Source organism: Alosa pseudoharengus, unplaced genomic scaffold (assembly GCF_046254945.1).
Source record: "Alosa pseudoharengus isolate Yale_2024_CS ecotype anadromous, Long Island Sound unplaced genomic scaffold, YU_APseudo_1.1 YU_APseudo_1.1_scf_15, whole genome shotgun sequence".
Classification (NCBI taxonomy): Eukaryota; Metazoa; Chordata; class Actinopteri; order Clupeiformes; family Clupeidae; genus Alosa; species Alosa pseudoharengus.
In genome coordinates, this window is record NW_027468620.1 from 12,463,417 (window position 1) to 12,484,161 (window position 20,745).

General features: G+C 39.8%; 1 protein-coding gene across 3 annotated transcripts in view; it reads left to right on the plus strand.

The window, feature by feature from the left end:
* The window catches only part of mlip (muscular LMNA-interacting protein), a 36,272-nt gene extending 16,404 nt beyond the window's left edge, over window positions 1-19,868 (plus strand). For all 3 annotated transcript variants that reach the window (XM_076285583.1, XM_076285585.1, XM_076285586.1), the window contains 3 exons: window positions 12,341-12,385; window positions 12,587-12,715; window positions 19,207-19,868. In XM_076285583.1, coding sequence (XP_076141698.1) covers window positions 12,341-12,385; window positions 12,587-12,715; window positions 19,207-19,419 — 387 coding nt within the window. In that variant the 3' untranslated portion in view covers window positions 19,420-19,868. The remainder of the gene's footprint in view (window positions 1-12,340; window positions 12,386-12,586; window positions 12,716-19,206) is intronic.
* The last annotated feature ends 877 nt before the right edge of the window (window positions 19,869-20,745 follow it).

Consider the following 20,745-nt stretch of genomic DNA (forward strand, 5'->3'; position numbering starts at 1 on the left):
GATAGACATTTTTTAGTTTTCTTAGCCTAACAACTTTTGCATTGACAGAGTAATTGCATTGTGCCAATACAGTTCAAAAGGTCATTCGGTTTGAGGCCTGCTGGTGCCACGCGGACGACAATCCCCCCAATTTTTTTTTTAGAATGCGGTTCACCTACCTCTGATGAATAGATGACACCGATATGGGAGATAGACTTTTTTAAGTTTTCTTAGCCTAACAACTTTTGCATTGACAGTGTAATTGCATTGTACCAATACAGGTCAATAGGTCATTCGGTTTGAGGCCTGCTGGTGCCACGCGGACGACAATCCCCCCATTTTCTTTTCAATAATAATTCCATTGTGTAATTCCATTTTGCCAATACAGGTCAGTTCGGTTTATTGCTTGGTTAACTTATACCACAGACGACAATACCCCAAAACATCCAACATGGCTTTACATTTTCTATTTTACTACTATGAGCAGTAATACAAGCATACACTAAAATGCTACTATGCACCATAAGGACAGAGAAACAGAAGTAGGTATAAAACACATCAGCATCAGCCATTATTGAAGGAAATGAGTGGAATGAACAGCAACATATACAACTTTGTAAAGGTTTAAAGATGCTGTAGGAGGGGGTGATGGGCAGCACAAGGCGGTTGGCATCGGGCTGGGGCGGGTAGCTGGGGCTGGTAGCATGAAGACGGTGGGGGGCAGCATGAAACACATGGCGGGTACAGTGTCCTAGGAGGTGGTGAACACACACACACACACACAGGGTTAATACTGCAGAATTTGATATTGAATTTAAGGCATAATTCAAGGCTTTTTCTGTGCCCCTGCTCTGACACCCACTCATCAACAAATAACTGTTTCATCCACTGCTATTTTTATAAAATTATTATAAAATATAATACAATGCTGATGATGAATTCATGTATGTGTGTTACTCACTTTGAGCAGGCAAGCCTACCTTTTAGCGCGAGTAGGCCTATTGTTGATATCAATGTCAAGAGACCATCACGCTATTTTGTGCTATTATGCTTTCCCATCGCGAGTAGCGATGTATTTCTAAGCTTAAAGCATCTAACTTTATATCAATTATTTGACATGTGAAATGTGATTGGTAATTAATTATCCTGAAAAATCTGTTTGCTACACATTTGCTAACAGGTTCGTTATAGGTTCACCCAGGCTAAAGTTCGTAACGTTTTCCCAACAGCTCAACTAATAAACATAAGCTAGGCTACAAACATAATAGGGGGGTAAAAACAACTTTACACATAAGTGTCTTATTATTTTTTTATTCAACAACCTGTAGAAGTGCAATCCCAGACAAAGTTTAAGTCGTGTTAATTCTACTAGAGGGAGAGCAGCTTCACAGAAGAGAACTTCTGACGGCAAATTTGAGGAAAAGTCGGTAAACCACCTTTCTTACCTAATTTGAGGGTGCTGATTCTGAATATTTTGTTTACCAAGCTCAATTCTGAGTTCTAAGCCTCATAATCGGCATTTTAAAATAAAATAGCGATTATTTTGCTTGTTTTTCCCTTAATTGGGTTGATTTCAAAAGTAATCACTAAAACCAATTAAAAGTGATCTCTAATGTGTGATCATGTTTGAGCATTAAAGAAGACATACTATAGTTTATTAACATATTTAAGTTTTAATAATTAAGTTTCATATTAGGTTTTAGTTAACATGTAATGAACTCGAAAATTCTAATCAAAACACAACCATATTTTTTATTGCTATAGTTAGTCACTCATGTGGTGATTTAATGCATTTCATCACAATAACATAACACAATAACATAATAAAAAGTTGCACAGATAACCTTCAATTCAGAAATAAACCTACATATGAACTTAGATAGCGGGAATAAGCCCAACTGCAATATCTACAACATCTACATTAAAACATCAGCAACAACCGACAAGCATTTTTATTCACAGTTTGAGTTCCACACAAGATGCCTTCATCTTCTCATTCGTGGTAATTTATTCCATTGGCCTGTTATTTATCAATCTCCAGAGGGTCACTGCAAAATACATTAAATTGTTAATTAAGGACATGTGCCAGTATGTAAGAGTAAAAGAAACTAAAAATAAAAATAAAATAGAAATAGAATTAAAACTTACCTTCCTCGGATATTCTATTCCTGGTCTTCATCTCCAGTGTTATGGCATGGGTGATCAGCAGTAGCTCTACATCTACAGGCCCCTGTACAGAGTAGGCCAGCACTGTGGCAACTGCATTTGCCTGTCTTACAACCAGACTTGCATCTGCAGTTCACCATCAGGTTGCAGCTTTTTGGGATAGGTGCAACAGACATGAGCTTGGGTTCCTGGTTGCCACTGACTAAATTCCATCCCATTTTCTCAACAGGTGGTAGCACTGGATTTGCTATGTGTGCTTGTCTCCATACCATAGCTTGATAATGTGCTCTTCTTATATGCCATTGAGCAGCATCACTTGTTGGTGGTAGTGCCTCCGGTCCTCGACATCTAGAAAATAGAGTGGCTCTGGCATCATTAGCTCTCATCGGTGGTGTCATAAACATGGCAAATGAACTTCTCAGCAGACTTTATTGTTGTTTCACTCAGTTCACCCCTGCCGAGTCCATCCAGGAGAGCTGGCTGCTCCAAGAAAGTCTGCCATGATGTTTTCTTGCTGTGACCCGCAAAGTAAGAGACTGTGTCACAGCCAGTTATCGCATGAAAAGAGAGAACATTCTCAATATTCAGTATCTGTGCCCTTAGAGACTCACGCACGGTGTGTATAGGAAGATTCTTTGGCTTCTTACACGTTCCCATGCTCATCCACAACTGCTTGCACTTCATTTTATCAAAATGCGCAATTAATAACAGAAATACATCTGTGTCTTGACTTGAGACAACAAGGAAATCTGCATCAGAATGCACACAGTGCAGGACCATTCGAGTGTCTGCTTCCTCATGGTAACCCTGAAGAGCAGTGATGTCTACATCTGAACGTGAGCATTTCACTGTGTTCTCCTCTTTAAAACCACCCGCTGCAATGATGATCTTGTCATCTGGAGAAAGAGCCAATAACTCATCTGACAGAAATCGTGCAAGGTCTGCCTTATTCTCATCAAGAGCAAGAAAGTTAGACCAGTTCTTTGGCAGTGGCACAGAACCATCTTCAATGGATCGTCGAATGGGTGTAAACCTTCTAGTGCGTTTCTTCCTTGTTGTGTTTTTAATAGAGATTTCCCTGTATCTGTCAAATGTTACATCAATTCTGTGAAAGTTTTTGCCAATTGCAAGCACCCCTCTCACAAACTTTCCTGCATACTCCTTAAATGTGCTGCAGTCAGATGGGTGTCCTAAAGACATGACTAGAGCTTGACCATCTATTACCAGTGTTGAATGAGCAGTTTTTGGAGTGATCACTACTGGACATTCCACATCGCTAGACAGCACCTGAGTTAGGATAGACTTATTTCCACTTCGCAAATAACCATCATTATCTGCAATAGCTACAGGGACATTAATCAGTTCATAGCTGAGAATTTGTCCTAGGTCCACTTTCCTTCCAGCATCATACGCAGTAATGATGCGTTGCAGGATGTTTCTTTCAGCTTTAACTTTGATTACTGCCTTATCACCTCCTTTCTTTCCTGCTGTATGGAGAGAGGAAAATGTGAGGGCTTTATTTTTGGGCAAAGTGTCTCTGAGCTTCTTATGCTTGCCATCTTTCCTTGGTAGCATGAGCCTCTCTTTCACAAAGTTTATCAATTTCTCCTGGCCAAGATTAAATGCATTAAGTAGAGAGTCTTGTATTTCTTGTGTTGCAAGGTCTTTGGTCAATGTTCTGCAACTTATCTGGTATTGCTCCCTTTTTGCCATCAGCGAAGACCATTGACTGCTGCAACAGCTCCACCACTTTATCTTCATCAGCATTATCCTGTAGCTTCCTAAATAGGTTTGACTCACTATGACACATTTGATCCTCATTGTCAACGTGGTACATTTTCCTTGTATGTTCAGCAATGCGTGCACGAAGACTGTATGATAAAGTCCACCGGAATAGCGCTGATGGTGTTCGAGTGATACCAACTATCCCTCCACTTCTTTTCCCTATTCCATTCAGCCACTCTTGAGCTTGATCAGGATCCACTTGATTGAATCTTCGGGATGAGCCTTTTACCACCCAGTTTCCTCTCTCAAATTCTTCATGTACTTCAGCTGGCAGCTGCTTCATCTGTGCAAGGTACACAGGGCCCCATCTTGCATAGTTTGTGTGGTCATAGCGATGGAAGAAAGGTAGCATTTCCTGAAAAGCATACAGGTGTAAGTCCCACTGTCCTTCTCTCTGAGCTCGGATGAAAAGCAGGATATGAACCATCTCTGTGTATTGCCACCAGAAATGAAAATTGGGGTTGTTTTCTTTCTTTGAGGCAATGAAAAAGGACAGAAGTGTTGTGTAATTGTCAGATGATAGCAGATTATGCATTCTTTCAAATTCCTCCCTTTTATCAGATTCTGCACACTCATCAAGACTTTGTTTCAAATTCCCATCATGTTCTTCCATATAGGCCAGAAGTTGTGGTAGGAGAAGCCGCCACAAGGCTTGGAGAGTAATTTTGTGAGCTCGAACACCCCTATTGTACTCTTTCCCCTCAAACACATGGTCAACCTTTCGGGGACCTAACAATCCACTCTCCACCCAGATTTCTGCTAGTCCAGAGCCTTGCATATGCTGACCTAGAACCTTTAGAAAGTTCATTGATGTATGAAGACCCCCTAGGCGAGGAATGAGACTGTTTTTGTATTCTGGAACAGCCCATTTCAGTTCCATAAGCAGTGGGAAAAGTGCTTGGTCAACTGTGAGCACTACATGTGATTGATTAAATGACCCAGCAACTTGAAAAATTCTTCTGACGACGGTGTTCATAGTGTTTATGTCATGTGCTGGAGCTGTTATGATGGGCATATAGCCAACCATGCTTACTTCAGGGTCCTCTTCAGTGTAATCTTCATTAAAAAGGGTCCAGCCTGGCTTTAGATTCAGAGTTTGACGCTTAAAGTAAAACGCCATGTCTGCGGCGACTGCTTTTTGTGCCCCTGGACATTCACTGAGCTTTTGTTGAAACCATTGCTCACAGACTCTTCGTTTGAAATCTGGCTCAACACTTCCCTCACGGATGTACACAGGCAAAACTGCATTTATCTCTTCTGGGATTTTAAGACTTCGCTGCTGAGTTGGAGCTATATTCTCCAGAAGGTCACTAGACTCTTGACCTCTTTGCCAAGCAGCGTACTGCGTTGCATGAAATGTGTTTTGACCATCAAGCGTTTCCTCATTTATGTCAATGTTGTCTGCAGAGAAATGGATGAAGCGCTTCTCAGTCAAATTGGTTGGGATGACAGATCCAGTGTCTGTGTCCATTGATGATAGAGTATGTGCTGCAAGTGCAGTGTCAATCCGAAGAATATCCCTATAACTAACGATATGTCCTGCATTATGAAACATCTCAACTAGCTTTCTTGACCGAGTTGCCTGATGTAAGCTTGCACCGAGCCCAATGTGTTTAGGTGTCCACTTCTTTCCCCCACTCACCATGTACACCAAGTCCTGTGCAATACTCAATACTCTGGTTTCCATCTTCTCTTCATGTTTCCTACGGAGCTTTGCTATTTGTCTTTCCTCTCTCTTTGGGCCTCTTGTCTCATCATCCTCAAGTTCATCAGCAGGGTCAATCTCATCATCTGTTTTCTCTTCTTCACTGTCTTCAATTTCATTCTCAAGAAGAGACTGACCACCAAGCAGAAGTCTTATGAACATGTACAATCTCTCTGGAACACAGGCAATAGCATTTTCTTTAGAAACATTAAGGCCTCTGATGACTGGGTGTGCTAATATATCCGACCGAAGTTGTAGCGCTACATGCACCATTGACAGGAAATCATCTTGCATGTCAGGCTGATAGACCGGTATAGAAAACTCATCATCAGCAGCACCCATACCTTTATTCAATAACTCTGAGACCGGGATATGCGCAAATTCTTTAGGAAGAAGGACGGTTTGACGCTCTGTGATCTCCTCATTTTTAAGTCGAATGAAATCATAAAAATCAGTTACATGAGGCTCAATGTATTCTTTAAACGTTGATAGACGACTGAGAAATGAGAGTGGGATTTCAACGGCTAGTTCGGCAGAAAGTGAGCAGTAATGAGAAAAAACCTATTTCAGTTCCAAAATGTGTCCCATTGTTGCCGACTTCTGTAGGTCATTAATAAGCCACATTAGTATCCTCCCCTTCTCATCGGTTGCCTCTCCTTTCGAGCGTGATACTCTTCGTAGGAATTTCTTGTAACAGTTGGGATGATACTTGCCCTCAGCTGCTATCAAATCACTGATCCCTGCCACACGCACAGAAAGACTGTGATCACACTTTGCACCCTCAATAATCTGTTGACTGACTTTAAAAGTCATAACAGAACTTAGGGTTTCTTTTTTTGAACCTTTACTCTCTTGACAAAATATGCACAAATTCCAGTTGGATGATGAAATCCTACTCCGTAGCCCAGAGCTGGTCGTCTGTGGATTCTGCTTGAATGAAGATAATTGCTTTTTTAATCGAGTGATCTTACCCTTGTCTGTGAAAATAGCAAAACATTTCTTATGCCAACGAACATCTTCGATGTTGTCCTCAGCAGTAGACAAAATTCTTTCAATCGTGTCCATATTAGCAACATCTTTAAAATTTTGTCTTTCCTCTGCAGTCACTTTTAATGACTGTAAACCTTTTGTTGTTGCTTTATAAATGACATCTTGTCGAAATTCTTTGCAAATAATGCAATCTCCATAGCGCTCTTCATCGCTATTCAAACATGCACACTCTTCCATTTTTCTGCATGGCTGGAATTTCAATGATGGGAAAGAGTACCAGAGAGAGGTTTTATAACTAGGCAAGCACAGTCACCTTTACAGTAAAAAAAGAAAATACAGTGTAAATCCTCTGTAAAGACTGAACACTGATGATAATAGTTAGTGACAAATGAGCAGTCAGCTACTATTATATCAAATTATAATCAAGGAATCTATTTTGTTTCTAAACGTCATACCAATTTTTAGCTATTATTTCAATTTATATTTTAATTTGAGCTTATTTTCATGTTAATTTGCTACTTGGGGGTCACTGGGGTAATTCCTATCCTGTCCTACAACCTATCTGATACATAAAGAGTATATTAGTGCGTTATTTTTTTGCGATTCCTATGATATCTGATGGCAAAACCAAAAAGTATGTGAATTATGCTAATTATGCTAATTAGCAATCTTAAAACTCCAAATTGAGCTTGGTAAACAACATATTCAGAATCAGCACCCTCAAATTAGGTAAGAAGGGTGGTTTACCGACTTTTCCTCAAATTTGCCGACAGGACTTTTTCTGAATGTTTGTCAGCTATCTGCTCTCCCTCTATACTGTTCCCATCGATATTCAGGCTGTCTTCATCAGTCATCTCCATGGTCAATCTGAAACAACACAAAATAAACATAGCCATTTATTCTTTTTTGAAAATAGGCTAGGTCACAATTACACTCGTTTTTTTATCATCAGTAATCCTGTTAGCGTTATCACTGTTTTTTCCAAAATAGGCTGGCTGTTTTGCTCAAGCTAAGATAGTAGCCTATATATTGCTGGAAATTACAGTAAGTTATCAATCGCTCGGCTGCTTGTTGTCTCTGAATAAACCAACAGAGATAAAAAGCAGATAGCCTACCTTGAAAAGTTGGGCTGTGTCCTAGTCCAACCCCAGGCTGGCAAATCATGCCAAAAGATTGATAGTGAGCATACCAAAGATCCTTGATTAACGTTAGGCCTACTGCTTAGACTTCTGCAGTGACAAGAATATGGGGTTGTCTCATAGCACTGTTTGATCTGACACAAACAACAATTGACTACTTTTACCACTGCTAGGTAATAATACAAATAATGAAACGAGCATATGATCAATATTGAGCCAACTATCTTCTTTTCCAGCCTTACTGTAGGCCCTAGAAATGAAGTGGCCATGGGAACATGTGCACCCCCCTGGTTTCTAAATTTGTGCCATTCCAAAATACCTTTTTTTTTTCTTTAGCAGCCAGTTGACAAGTGGGGAAAGGACAGTCAATTTAGCAGAATCAGCACCTTAATTACTATAATTACCACCTGGGTCTGCTGTGAAAAAATGGTCCTTCGGCTCATATCACAGGTTTGGGCCAAATCAGTGTTTTGTATTTTAAACGCATTTCCTGACTTCCAGTTGAGTTGCGGAAATCGGACCTGGGACAAATCTGTAAACCGGTGATAAAACAGCATTAGGCTACTAGCAGAGCTGAAACCTATCAGGAGCATATCTGGCCCACAGTCAGATACCGTATGTCCGCTACAGGCGGATCTAAAGGCTTTTATGCGGATCCGGCCCAAAGGAAATTGCTATCTGGGAAAGAAACAATGGTCAAAAATAAGTATTCTGAAATTTACTGATTGTCTCCTTATAGTCTACAGTCAATGTCCATTAGTTAACCAGTGTGTCAAAGTAGCCTACACCAAAGAAACTCTTTCAAATTGTGTCAGAAACCAAAAACACTCCTCTGTCTTTCTTTGATGTGCTTGGCTTTTCAAAAACCACAGAGATGGTTAGGACTCCTCTTCCCAGAGGCACTGTGTGACTTTGTAACAGCGCAGCCTATATACCATGTCCTCATTTTGTCTTTAAGCTCTCAGCCCTTTTCTTATGTAAGGGAACACATGTTAATCACTGTGTATCTCCCCTCTTCTACCTCCTTCTGATACCACTTTCTCCTTCTACCACACTTTGACTACCGTAATTTCCCAACTATTAGCCAAAGTTTATTATGACCGCCGCTAGCGAAGCTAGCGAAGCGGTCATATAGGGATTGTCAAAGTTTTTTTTTTTTTTTTTTTTTTTTCCCGTCATCTACTTCCTGAATTTTTGGTCAACGATACCCGGGACACCGAACCACCGGGGCACATGAAATTTGGTGGGTATGTAGCCCCACTAGACTTTTATGGAAAAATTTTTGTTTCGTCCCCGGGGTCCACTCCCCCCCCGTGCTGGGCCCCCCGAACCGCAAAAAAAGCAGTTTTTCCTAAATAACTACCTGAACCGTGGCACCGAGGATGAAGAATCTTTTATGGTATGTTGGTCTCAAGGGCCCACATCAATCTGGCCCATAATCACTCATTTGTGATTTGCACCCCCCCGGTAAAAAATGAAAATGCAATATTATTCTGCTTTAATCGTCCCTATCTTCAGTTAAGATGTTCAGAACTGCACCAAATTTTATGTGTATGATTGACCTGGCATTCTCTGGGGGTATGCCAAGTTTCGTAGAATTTCATCCATGGGGGGGTCTTTAAAAAAATAGATTATGTGTACATTTAGTGACTGTACACTCATTGGCCTGTAGATGGCGGTGCACACATATACACATGCACACACACACAGGCACCCACATACTATCGGTATTAGAACGGCTGATACATAATTACAAATTCAGTAGGATTAAAAGAAAGCCAAAATAAATATTCATCATCATCATCATCATGGCTGCATTTCCAGTATTGGCGATAAGTAGTCGTTTGTCCACTAGATGGCGCATCGTTGCAGTGAGACGTAATTTTGTTGGAAGTTAAACGTGGGTTGGAATACAATGGCCGCTTCCTACAAGGACTATAGTTTACCGCAGAGAACGTCTAATAAGGATAGGATGATGTTCACATGAAATGTAATTCCCATTTCTTCTTGAAGCCGAAATAAATCTGAGGATGTTTATCGGACATGCTTGGTTTTTACTGCAGGTACGTTAATCTTATAATATCAATAAGGACCTAGGCAATGTTACCGTTAGCGTTGGTTGAGTGATGGAGGCCAATTTGATTGATTGCATTTGTAGAAAACTATAAATGCGGTTATACCAAGCAAATTGATAACAGCACTGTAATTGTATCTTTCGACTGTCATTTGTTGCACGTGCTACAAAAATCATTCTGTGCAATGGAAGATTTACCAACGTTACACCGATCTGATACAGTTTTGCCTACATGCGTGAGACTGAGACGCCTGTTTATTTTGTTTGAAGTGCGTGCAGGGTCTGAGAGGGGAATCGATGTGCTTTGATTCCAGCTTGGTAGTTGTAGTCTGTGAAATTAAAAAGCACGTGTGTGTGAAGTATCCAAACAATGACACCTTCATTTCATTATGGCTGCTTTAGCAACACACCATAAGCTACTGTTTAGCCTAGTGGGTCCCATTTAGAGGTGGCTACTTCATTCGCGCTTTCCTTGACTCATGGAGCTGCGTAAATTTTATTACAACTTTTCGCCACGATATGGCAATTTAAGTCCGCTTGATACTGTAAGGCTTAAGCCATTGGTTTCCAAAGGAGATTTTATTTGTGTCGCCAGCATAGCTTATTGACAATTTATGTTGTAAATAGGCCTACCTTATAAGCCTACCTGTAGCTTAAGGAAGCTAACAGCTTTCTATTAGGATCTAGTTTGTTAGTTACAGTTTTGTCATAACTCCCTGATGCATTTTTGCATTTAGAATAGCCAGAGCGTGAACAATATCGGGTGCCTATGGACTAGGCTCGCTTGGTGAACCCAGCCTGATCTGCCCGCTATTTATTTTTTGATTTCTTAAAAGATTGAGCTTGGTCTGGTGAAAGCCAGACTAGCCATGGACCTCAGTTACACAATGCAAGGGAACATGAATCAGCCTATATTTGCACGAACAATAACGGACAACAGCTCTTCAACTTTGGCCCGTTAAAATGTGTATGAACAGTCTAGCGACGCATTTCATCAAGGGCCATTTGGACATGTCAGTTATTTGCACCACTAGTAAAACAGCATTTCGTTTCAGACTACTGTTACTTAATTTGTGCATTAACAATAACGTTTCAGACTACTGTTACTTAATTTGTGCATTGACAATAAAGTATTACATGAACTAAAGATGACTAAAATCTTATGTAGAAGAAGAAACATTCACAAAAAAATCCATCCATCCAAAAATGACCTTTGTTTTTGATAGCTGTTGAAAACGGCTGAGATGTTTTTGTAAATAAATAAATAAATAAACAAATAAATAAATAAATAACATTATGCTGATACCTTTTGCTTTTCCCAAATACAATGTAGCCTACAGGTGTAAGTGACCTTTCATCAATCCAGTTGCAATGGATGAACTGTGATGAACTGCCCTACTTGTGATTGTTTAGAGATTTTAAAGGTTTTATAACAATGCTACATCTTCTTTGGCTATTCTACAATCTATTCACCTTTTCAGCACCAGTAGGCTACTTTCTGTGCAGCCGCACACACACACTCAGGCATGCCAAACAAGCATACACAAAAGTTTCAAGAGTGGGGGATGGAGTAAAATATGGAGACAAATTGAAGTGTGCTTTATTTTCGCGGAACGGATGTACAGGACTGAGCGGCGGTCATATTTTGTACCGCTATGCGGTACATCTAGTTGATTTTGAAATTTCTTCAGCTATGATTATTAATACACGGGGGGCAGTTAATATGGTATTAATATGATTTTGTTTGTTTAACTTGCATAAAAGACTGTCTTGCGGTTTATACACAATGGGGCTAATGCACAGGAAATTACTGTAGTACTAGGTACTCTTCTCTTATAATGATGATACTGACAGGTGCAGAAGTAATTCCTAGCTCTCCTCTGCACTGTAGCTTGAATTTCATTCTCCTTCTGTAAGTTGCTTTGGATAAAAGCGTCTGGTAAATGAATAAATGTAAAAGTAAATGGTTCTAACAAAATCCTAATACATAAATGGCATGAAGGAGAAATTACTGAGGAGAAAAAAAACATCTGACTTCAGACTGGCTAGCATTTATACATGAGAGACTGTCTAAACCAAACATGGAGAGACTGGAATCCACAAAAAACTACTGTAACGTTTTTTTTTAATGGTTTCAGTATGCATTCAGTATGCATGACATTATCCACATACAAATTATTTCAAATTATGAAATAATATTGGATAACTGCAAGTTATTATTAAAGATTATAAACTTATAGCAGCAACTAGACATTTGGAAAAAAGTGCAGAAATGCTATTTGTTGCCAGTTGTTGCCAATTTTCACCCCCAAAATTATGTTTAATTTTAAACTACATATTTTCAACAAACAATCATTTTACTGTGGGCAGAAGACTGGAGCACACTACATTCTGTAAGGCCTTGTGTAACAAAGTGCCTAACCTGATGGTGAGATGACTCTTATGCTCTCAAATATTATGTATATGAATGCAAAACAACATGAATATGTCTCTACTTTATAGGCAAACCACCATTTGCAATCACCTGGCCTGGGCGAACAGCATGTGGTGAGTGTCCATTTATAGCCCTCTTTATGTGGCCGATGGGTGCAAATGACCTGTAATTTATGGCAACACATGCAAATCGACAAAACACTTGCAAATACTGTAGACAAAACACACTGCAAATTCAAAACACAAAACCAAATTCAGACAACACAGTATTCAAAAATACTGATAAACTGCTCTCTGATGTTGTAATGGTCCCAGACAAAGCCAGGAGTGATCCGTCCAACCTCTGTAACTTCAAGGTTACCCACTGATAACGAAGAGGAAGAGTACATCCCAAATCCTTTCAAGACGTATCAGGACAGTCATCTTAAGAACAACCCAAACAAGGTAAGTCTAATTGTGTGATTGCCTGTGTCAGTGTCATTATGATGCCAGCTGGTGCCAAAGCAGGCTACCAGATAAAAGTAAACAGGTAAAAGTACCAACACGTTTACCTTATTCTTGATTCAGAGCAAGAACCCCCAATTTTTTGCTTTTTTTTAAAAAAAAAATACAAATTTTAAATTGTATTCAAGGCTCTATCAAGATAGAAGTTTGGTTTTTTTCGAGATCATTGCTAAGGCAAATGACAGACCTTCATTTAGGATTGGCAGGCTTTGCATGTCTGCACTGATGTTGTCAAGTTCCATCTCCCAAAGGAAACAGCAGGGGCTCTAAAACACAGACACACAAATGTCATGGAGCACTATTGGTGTATAACTTGAGGCTTTAAGAGATTCCCTTGGGAGGCAGGAGAGATACGTTCCCAAGTAGAATTTCTACATGACTTATCATCAACATGGGAGAAACAGTGGTAACACTTTACTTGGACAGTTAGATAGCATAGAATGAAAATAACTATTGAGGCAATCATTGTTCAGATACAGTCAAGGAATAAAGGCTTCCAATAGTAGCTTGTATGTTTTGTGAATGAGGAAGGAAATGAGTGAGCTGAATTGAACATTTACCAGTGGCTGCTGTTATTGATTATGTCAAAGTCCCTCAGTTTCCATTAAGACAGTATAATGAATAGGCCTACAGGTCTCCTCAGTTCATATACTTTCCAAGATACGGAGTCAAACTTGTCCCAGCAACCACATCTCTTTGTTGTCAGAGATAGAAAAGCTGAGTGCCCAAGGCCTTATCTTCGAGCAAGCCGTCTGACACCTCTGCATCCCCGTGAGACAGAGACTTCTTCACCCGCACAGTTTTGTGATCACATTGTTAGAAAGAAATGCTCTCTGTTCTACGCCCATCTCACACACGCTTAGCTTACCTTTCTCCCAGGCTAGTGGAAACTTAGTCTCTCTGTGCGCTGGTGATTATTCACTGAGCTGAGGGTCATTGACAGTGAACTGGCCTTGCTTTTTTTCTGTGTCTTACTTGGGCAGCCATGGTGTGCTGTTCTAAAAGTATTAGGCGGGATCACACTGGCCAGCAGCAGGTTTCCTATTGTTCTCTATATGGTTCGGCAGCGGAACCGTGGCAGCGCTAGCGTTGAACAATAAGTGTTGAACTTGGTTCAACTTTCAAATTGCAACGCAAGCATATTCAATTGTCAGTTAAGGCAAACCGTTTGTGTTACTTAGGAATGAGATAGAACTTATTATGGTCTGAGCTTTGTATTACGTTTGGCACTGCTGCTCGCCGCTGGCCAATGTGATCCCCAAGGCCACTGGCCAATGTGATCCCCGCCCAATGGTCTGCATTCCTCATGGTCCTTAGCCAGTACTACCCTTTGATTAAATGTTAGAGCATCGTATTGGTTGGGACTTGGGAGTCTAATTATGATTGAATAAAAGTGAAGATGAATTCCCATAACAAATGCTCCATATCCCCCATCTCATCATCATCTGATTTTCCTATAGAGATTATTCTCGCAGGTGGAAGTAGGGTTCATTCTTTCTGAATATTAATAATATCATCTCATCTCACCGTGCTCATCAAATATCCACTGTTATTTGGTCTCATTGTGCATTGACACATCAAACATTATCATAACCCCATCATAAACATGTACTGGCAGATGAAATTCTTTCATTATCACCAGGAGAGAAGAAATACTTTTTCCTGATTAGCTGGTGGGGTGGCTATGGACGACACAGCGTTCGGTTCACAGAAATTAATGCACGTACAAGGTTGTAAAACGGCCCTGATCCCTACGGCCTCATCCCTACTTTTGGTCAGTAAAAGTGAGTGAAAAAGAGTTGTTCATCCAGATGATGATGATCCACATCTGGAACATAGGACACACACATAAAGATGGACAGACAGATGGATCCGATTTCAATACCTCTACATCAAGGGCAATAAGGGCACCTGCTCTTACACAAACATTTAGGCATTCACCACAGCAAAATTGAAGGAGCATGTTAGTTATATACTGTGACCCATTAGGTTTCCTTGTTGGTTGTATTCTATTGATTTGCCAGTGTTTTTGCCCTGACAAGAAAGCGCAGATTACAAGAAAATATGCCAGTCTCCATAATGACAGTGTAGACCTCCCCGCTCAAAGAGAGCAAGCTTTTAGGGAGCATGTATGGCACTAAAATTGCATTGTTGCACTGACACCCTAAACACTGGTCTTATTGTAAGAGGCTTTTACATGACCCGAGGTATTTTAAATTGTGTAAGGGCATGACAACATGGCAGTCTTGTAAATGGGAGTGTGATTGCAGAAAAGATGCAATTGTGGGGCGATTTTAGCGACTTGGAGGCCCTGGGCAAAGGACAATTTGGCATGGCAATTTGAGTTGGCCTATAGCTCAGTTTTAAGAAACTTAAATGCATGCATGCTTAGCATTTTGTGAAAATAAATCAGTATGGCTACATTGACAAACTCTTATCCATGAGCTGTGTATCCTCTGATTTTTAATATTTACAGATATCTAGGTGATTTAAGCACAGCTCAGTTTTAAGAAACTTAAAGGCCAAAGTTGGAGACCATGTTGCTACCATTTCAAAACCAGATTACTCTGGAAGGGCTAATTGTACAGGGGAATGCATTACACCGTTTTGTTCGGTAAGGTCTGCTGTTTATTCTGATATATGGTTTGTCTGATACAGTGCAACTGGAAAGTTTTCAGACCCTTTCAAATTTTCCACATTTTGTTATGCTTTCACTCATCTTAAAATGGATTCAATTTTTTCTCATCAATCAATTTTTTCTCATCAATGGTCACTATGAATGAGATCCAGAGTTCCTTTGAGAAGATGAGAAAAGCGTATAAAAGGACCCTGTTTTGCAGGTCTATGGACAATTCTCTCGACCTCATGGCTTGTTTTCACTCTGACATACACCATCAACTGTGAGACCTTATATAAAGAGATGTCTGCCTTTCCTAATAATGTCCAGGGAATTAATTTAGGCACAGGACTCCAATCAAGTTGTAGAAGCATCTCAAGGACCATTGATAGAAGTAGAATGCACCAGAGCTTGATGGCAAGTATCATAACAAAGATGAGTCTGAAACATAACAAAATAAGTAGAAAACTTGAAAGGGTCTGAAAACTTTCCAGTTGCACTGTATAGGCCTATAGTTTGTCAGTAGGCCTAATTACATTTCTTGAAAAACCTAAATTAATTAGTAATCAAGGATCTTTGATTCAATACAGATCCACAGATCTCGCTATGCAGTCATTCTTAAATAAGCGTAGCAGTGGCACATGAGAGCATAGCAGCATTTCTAAATTGTAGCCTAGTGTCAAAAAGTAAAGCGCTATGTAATTGATAATAATTGTAATAATAATAATAAAAAACATGAAATACGAAACATGACAAGGCCCTGTGGTGACCGAGGCCTTGAGCAATTGCCCGACCTTGCCCAATGGGTTTGCATGCTTCTGATGTAAAATGAAAATCTGACAACCTAAGTTATCATCAAAGCTTAAAGAGAAACGGTTGGACTTGCTTTTTTCACAATGTCAGTTTAGGAACTGGGAACTTACGAAAAAGCTGCTCCTTTATTTTACTCTATTTTATTTTCTCCCAATATCCAGAGCTGTGTGTATGTGTAAGGTCATATACTGTAGTAATATTGGGGAGAAAATGTTATAAGCACACCACATATTTTACTGTTCTTTGTTTATCTTTATGAAATGGAGTTGCCATACTTATTTCCTCCTCTGGTTTAACACCTCACTGTAGCTTTCATCTGCCCCCACAGACAACCATGGTTCACATATCAATCCCCTGCTGTTGTTACCCTGGAGAGCAGAGCAGACTGCTCGCCTGATTGCTTGGGGTGATAAACTTTACTACATCCTCTGATTAAGCTGCTGTCTGCTTCTGGATTTATAGAGACATTTTACATCTTACAATGTTCTGTATATACCGGTAGTAATACATATTATATAGTTATTATTACCTCCCAGCTTGACATATTAAGCATTAAATAGATACTTCCTAATGTGGTATCTATTCAATACTTTACATGTAAAACTGGGAGGAGACAAATAATGTGTGTATGTACACTACAGTATGTATGTATGTTACCATCTATGGACTTGATTTTCACGTACCATAACAATCATGTTGCTGAGTGGTTTCAGCATGAATTTTAGTTAATAAGCAAAAAGGAATCTTGCATTTTAGATAAATGATAATTGACAATTAATGACAAAATTACATACAAATGACCTGTCAGTGACAGTGTTAAGTCAACTCTGAATCAACTGAGAATAGTGTTGAATTGGATATGTTGCATTTCTCGGACATCAATTCAGATTCAAAATCATTTACAAAATAGGGAGCCCCAACACACTGCATTAAATAGAAAGAGAAGAAGGAACGCTTCACTGGGTCGAAAAATTTTAATAGTCAAACAAATTCAGGGTGCTCTTCAAAAAGGGCCTAAGCTAACTTGGCTAAATTGGCTACATGCTAACGCGTTTCAACTATACAGTTTTCATCAGATGAAAACTGTATAGTTGAAATGCGTTTTCTCACACTGCATTAACTATTCTTCCATTTAAGAGCCTGCAAAGCAACAAATTGAATTAGATATGTTGTAAGTCCTCCTGTGAGGCCAGTATGCAGTTAACATGATAATTACAAAGAAATCATGCTTTGTATTGCTATGATACTGCCCCCCACCCCCCCTTCAAAAAATACCTTGGAGTGTATTTTTATTGTCTAATATGAATAGTCAAAAGAAGCAATTTGGCACTAAATAAACTTAGTCTGAAGTTCTGAACAGTCCTACCACCAGATCCCGTTCACTAAGCCTTACTGTAAACTACCTGCCAATTAGACCTATACTTGTCAACTACCTGCTAATTAGCAAACAACCCACAGCCTTGTGCTAAGACTAATCTAAAATCTACAGCTTTTTACATGTTTAACTGTTAACATATGGCCTCTGGATTGTGGGTGGCCCATCTCCTCATACAAGAAGGTATATAGTCTAAGAATCCAATCATTTGTTGGACAGTGGCCTGATTATGCACTACTGTGTGAATAAAAAATAATTTTGAATGACAATTAGTTTTCTTTTTTGGAGGCCCTCATGATAATTACCCCTCCCCCCCCCCCCCACACCCCCCATTCAAGAGCCCAAGGCCCGGTCGTGGGCGACTGAGAGCTATAATTACCTGTTTACTGCGTTAGGATATTCTCAATCACTATCTGATTCTTCATTCTAATTCATTGTTTGGTTCGAGCTGCCGTGCCCTTTTCTAATGAAGAGTCTTAATGAAGTCTCCCGAGAGCTGCAGCTGGATTTGTAAGATGTTACGCAACTGCCCACAGGCCCTGCTCAGTAAGTCCCTATCACAGCCATGCTAAGTGTTTGTGGGAGCCTTTATCCCTGAGATGGCTGGTTCTGATTAAACAGATCATTAGGCAGTATGGGAGGTCTGGAGAGGTCTGCTCATATGAACAGTACGTACGCTAATTAAAGAGTGAAACTCTTGTGTTGTAGGCTATGCCATAATTGATTGGCATTTGCCATTCATGCTGTACTTTCTTTGTCCATATCTAATGACACTTTGCGTATCTGTGCTCGCAGAGAAACACTTGATAGTTTGTTCTGCTTGTGTTCCGGTAGGACAGTTGTTTGCATGCAGGCGCAGCAAAGCCTTGGCTCTGTTGGATAGTGTTAATGATGCCACTTCATTATAGACCGGTTGGTAGTGGGGGCACCAAAACAAGTGTTGTGTCAGTGTCCAATAAGATGAGGTCTATTAGTTTCACAGATCAGTCTCACAAATTACCATATGCGTTTGAGGACAGCCTAATGGGAACAAATCTGTATGGGATCTATTAGTAGATTTTGTTTAATTAAAATCTTTGAAATCTTTGAAATAAATTAGAACATTGTGAAGACAGAAAATAATATACAATGTGGATACTTTTACTATGTTAGTAGGAACTATTCCTTATGTTCTTAGAAGAAGAAAAAAACAGTTGTGGATAGCTTTTTTATGGGTGAAATCTGTGTGTTTCAGTGGCATTGTGTATCACACAACTAATCTACATTGTTTATGTTTGTAGTATTGATCCCTGATTTCTAGTCCAACAAGCATTTCTCTCACAGTAATGGATGACATTTTGACTGAAAATGTAAAGCATTTTTCTAAGTAAACATGCCACTAGTCAAGGCAGTTTGGTTTCGGGGAATGTCATCTACGGTAAAACCCAACACATGTTGCCCAGAGGCAAATTGAATAAGAGGATTAGCATACAAATGCAGCCTGTTTTCTATGAGCTATGACAGTTGCCTTGACCCTGATCTAGCTCAGATAAAGGGGCCAGGTCTGGCCAGGGGCCGCTTCTAAGCAGTGGGGATGAGTGTGTGGTGGAATTGAGTGTCACTAACAACTCAACAACGTGTTTGCAGTATGCCTGCTCACTTCAGTGGGAGCCTGAGGCAGATGGTGGGAGACCTTCAAGCAGCCAGTCCTCTGCCAAAAAAAGCATCTCTTCTGGTGGAATGACGTTCGGCCTGTTACCCCCCAGCCTACGGCTTGCCACGACAGGAGACTCCCAGACTGGGCCATCAGCACTCACTACCACACTGGCCAAGATGGAGGTGCATGAAACTGACATTTAGGCTGCCTTCAGTTGTTAAGAAATCTAAATGGAAAGCTCTCCTGCAAATGTGATAATTATAAATGAATACATGTTAACCCTTGCACTGATGCTGCTGGATAAGAATAAAGATTATAACATCATAACATAATAACATCATAACATCAGCTCAACCAATTATAAATAAACAGCATATTTTATTGTATTGAAGGTGTTGATTTTTACACAGTAATAAAGTTATTTTGTTTTGTTTACAGTGTTTAGCTACATTTCTACCTTCCACTTGTTGTTTAAAGTGGAAAAAACCTTGTAGCCACAATAAATTTGCGTTACTTAAACTTTAAGTTTAAATGTGGGGTCAAACTGAGTTTGTTTTTACAAGTGGATTTTAAGATGTAGTCTATGCACCTGGTCTATGAACATGGCGGGAGTAGTACAATGTCTTGGCTTTAGACCATGCCAGGTGTTTGATGTGAGCAGAGCCTGACTGTGCTACAAGAAACACAGATGATTGAGAGTGGAATAAAATGTTGGTCACAGGGCTACCTCATCTGTGAGTTTCTGGTTTCCATCACAAGGCCAACACATCACACATTGGTTGTGGGGAGGTATATGCTGATTTTCACAGATTGCACCACAACCTGCAGGATGCACTACCAAAGGGCATGCCAGGTAAAAAAGTCACTTTATCAGTTTATCAAAACATCAATTAAAAGAGAGCTAAAGATCACATCATGAAAAAAACAATACCCTCAAGAGGCATGTGAGCAACTTGGTTGACATTAAAAGAGCAAAGACGACCAATACACACCATACCTGACAACTCCATGGTATCATGGAAACAATAGTGCAGTCCTTGTGTCTCTCATTACTGCATCTCAAATGCTGGAAGGCAGTCAGGCAACAAGTCAACATTCCACTGAATTGACTCTACGGTATATTAGCTGGAGCCTGCTGTATTTTGTAAATGAGGTATATGAATGAGGAAGCTAATTCAATAGTCAACTGTAATAACCATACTATGGCAGGTGGGAATGTTAAGGAGTGAACTGTATTTAGGCCAGTTCAGAAAGTCTAACAGAACTATATCGTCATGGAGGAGTTTTGCTGTAAGATGTTTGTCAGTGAGACACCACAAGCAACAGATTTACAAACACAGAAAGCAAATGACAAAAGGCACCCATTAATCATGTGTTGCTGTGACAAAGCATAATTTTATGACAGTGGAATACTAAATAACAAGTTTCTGATCCTCAACTAACAAATATTTCCAATGATTTGCCCCCCTTTTTATTTACCAAATATAAATGACATCTTTTGTACTGTTAGAAATGTCTTTTCAAATCCC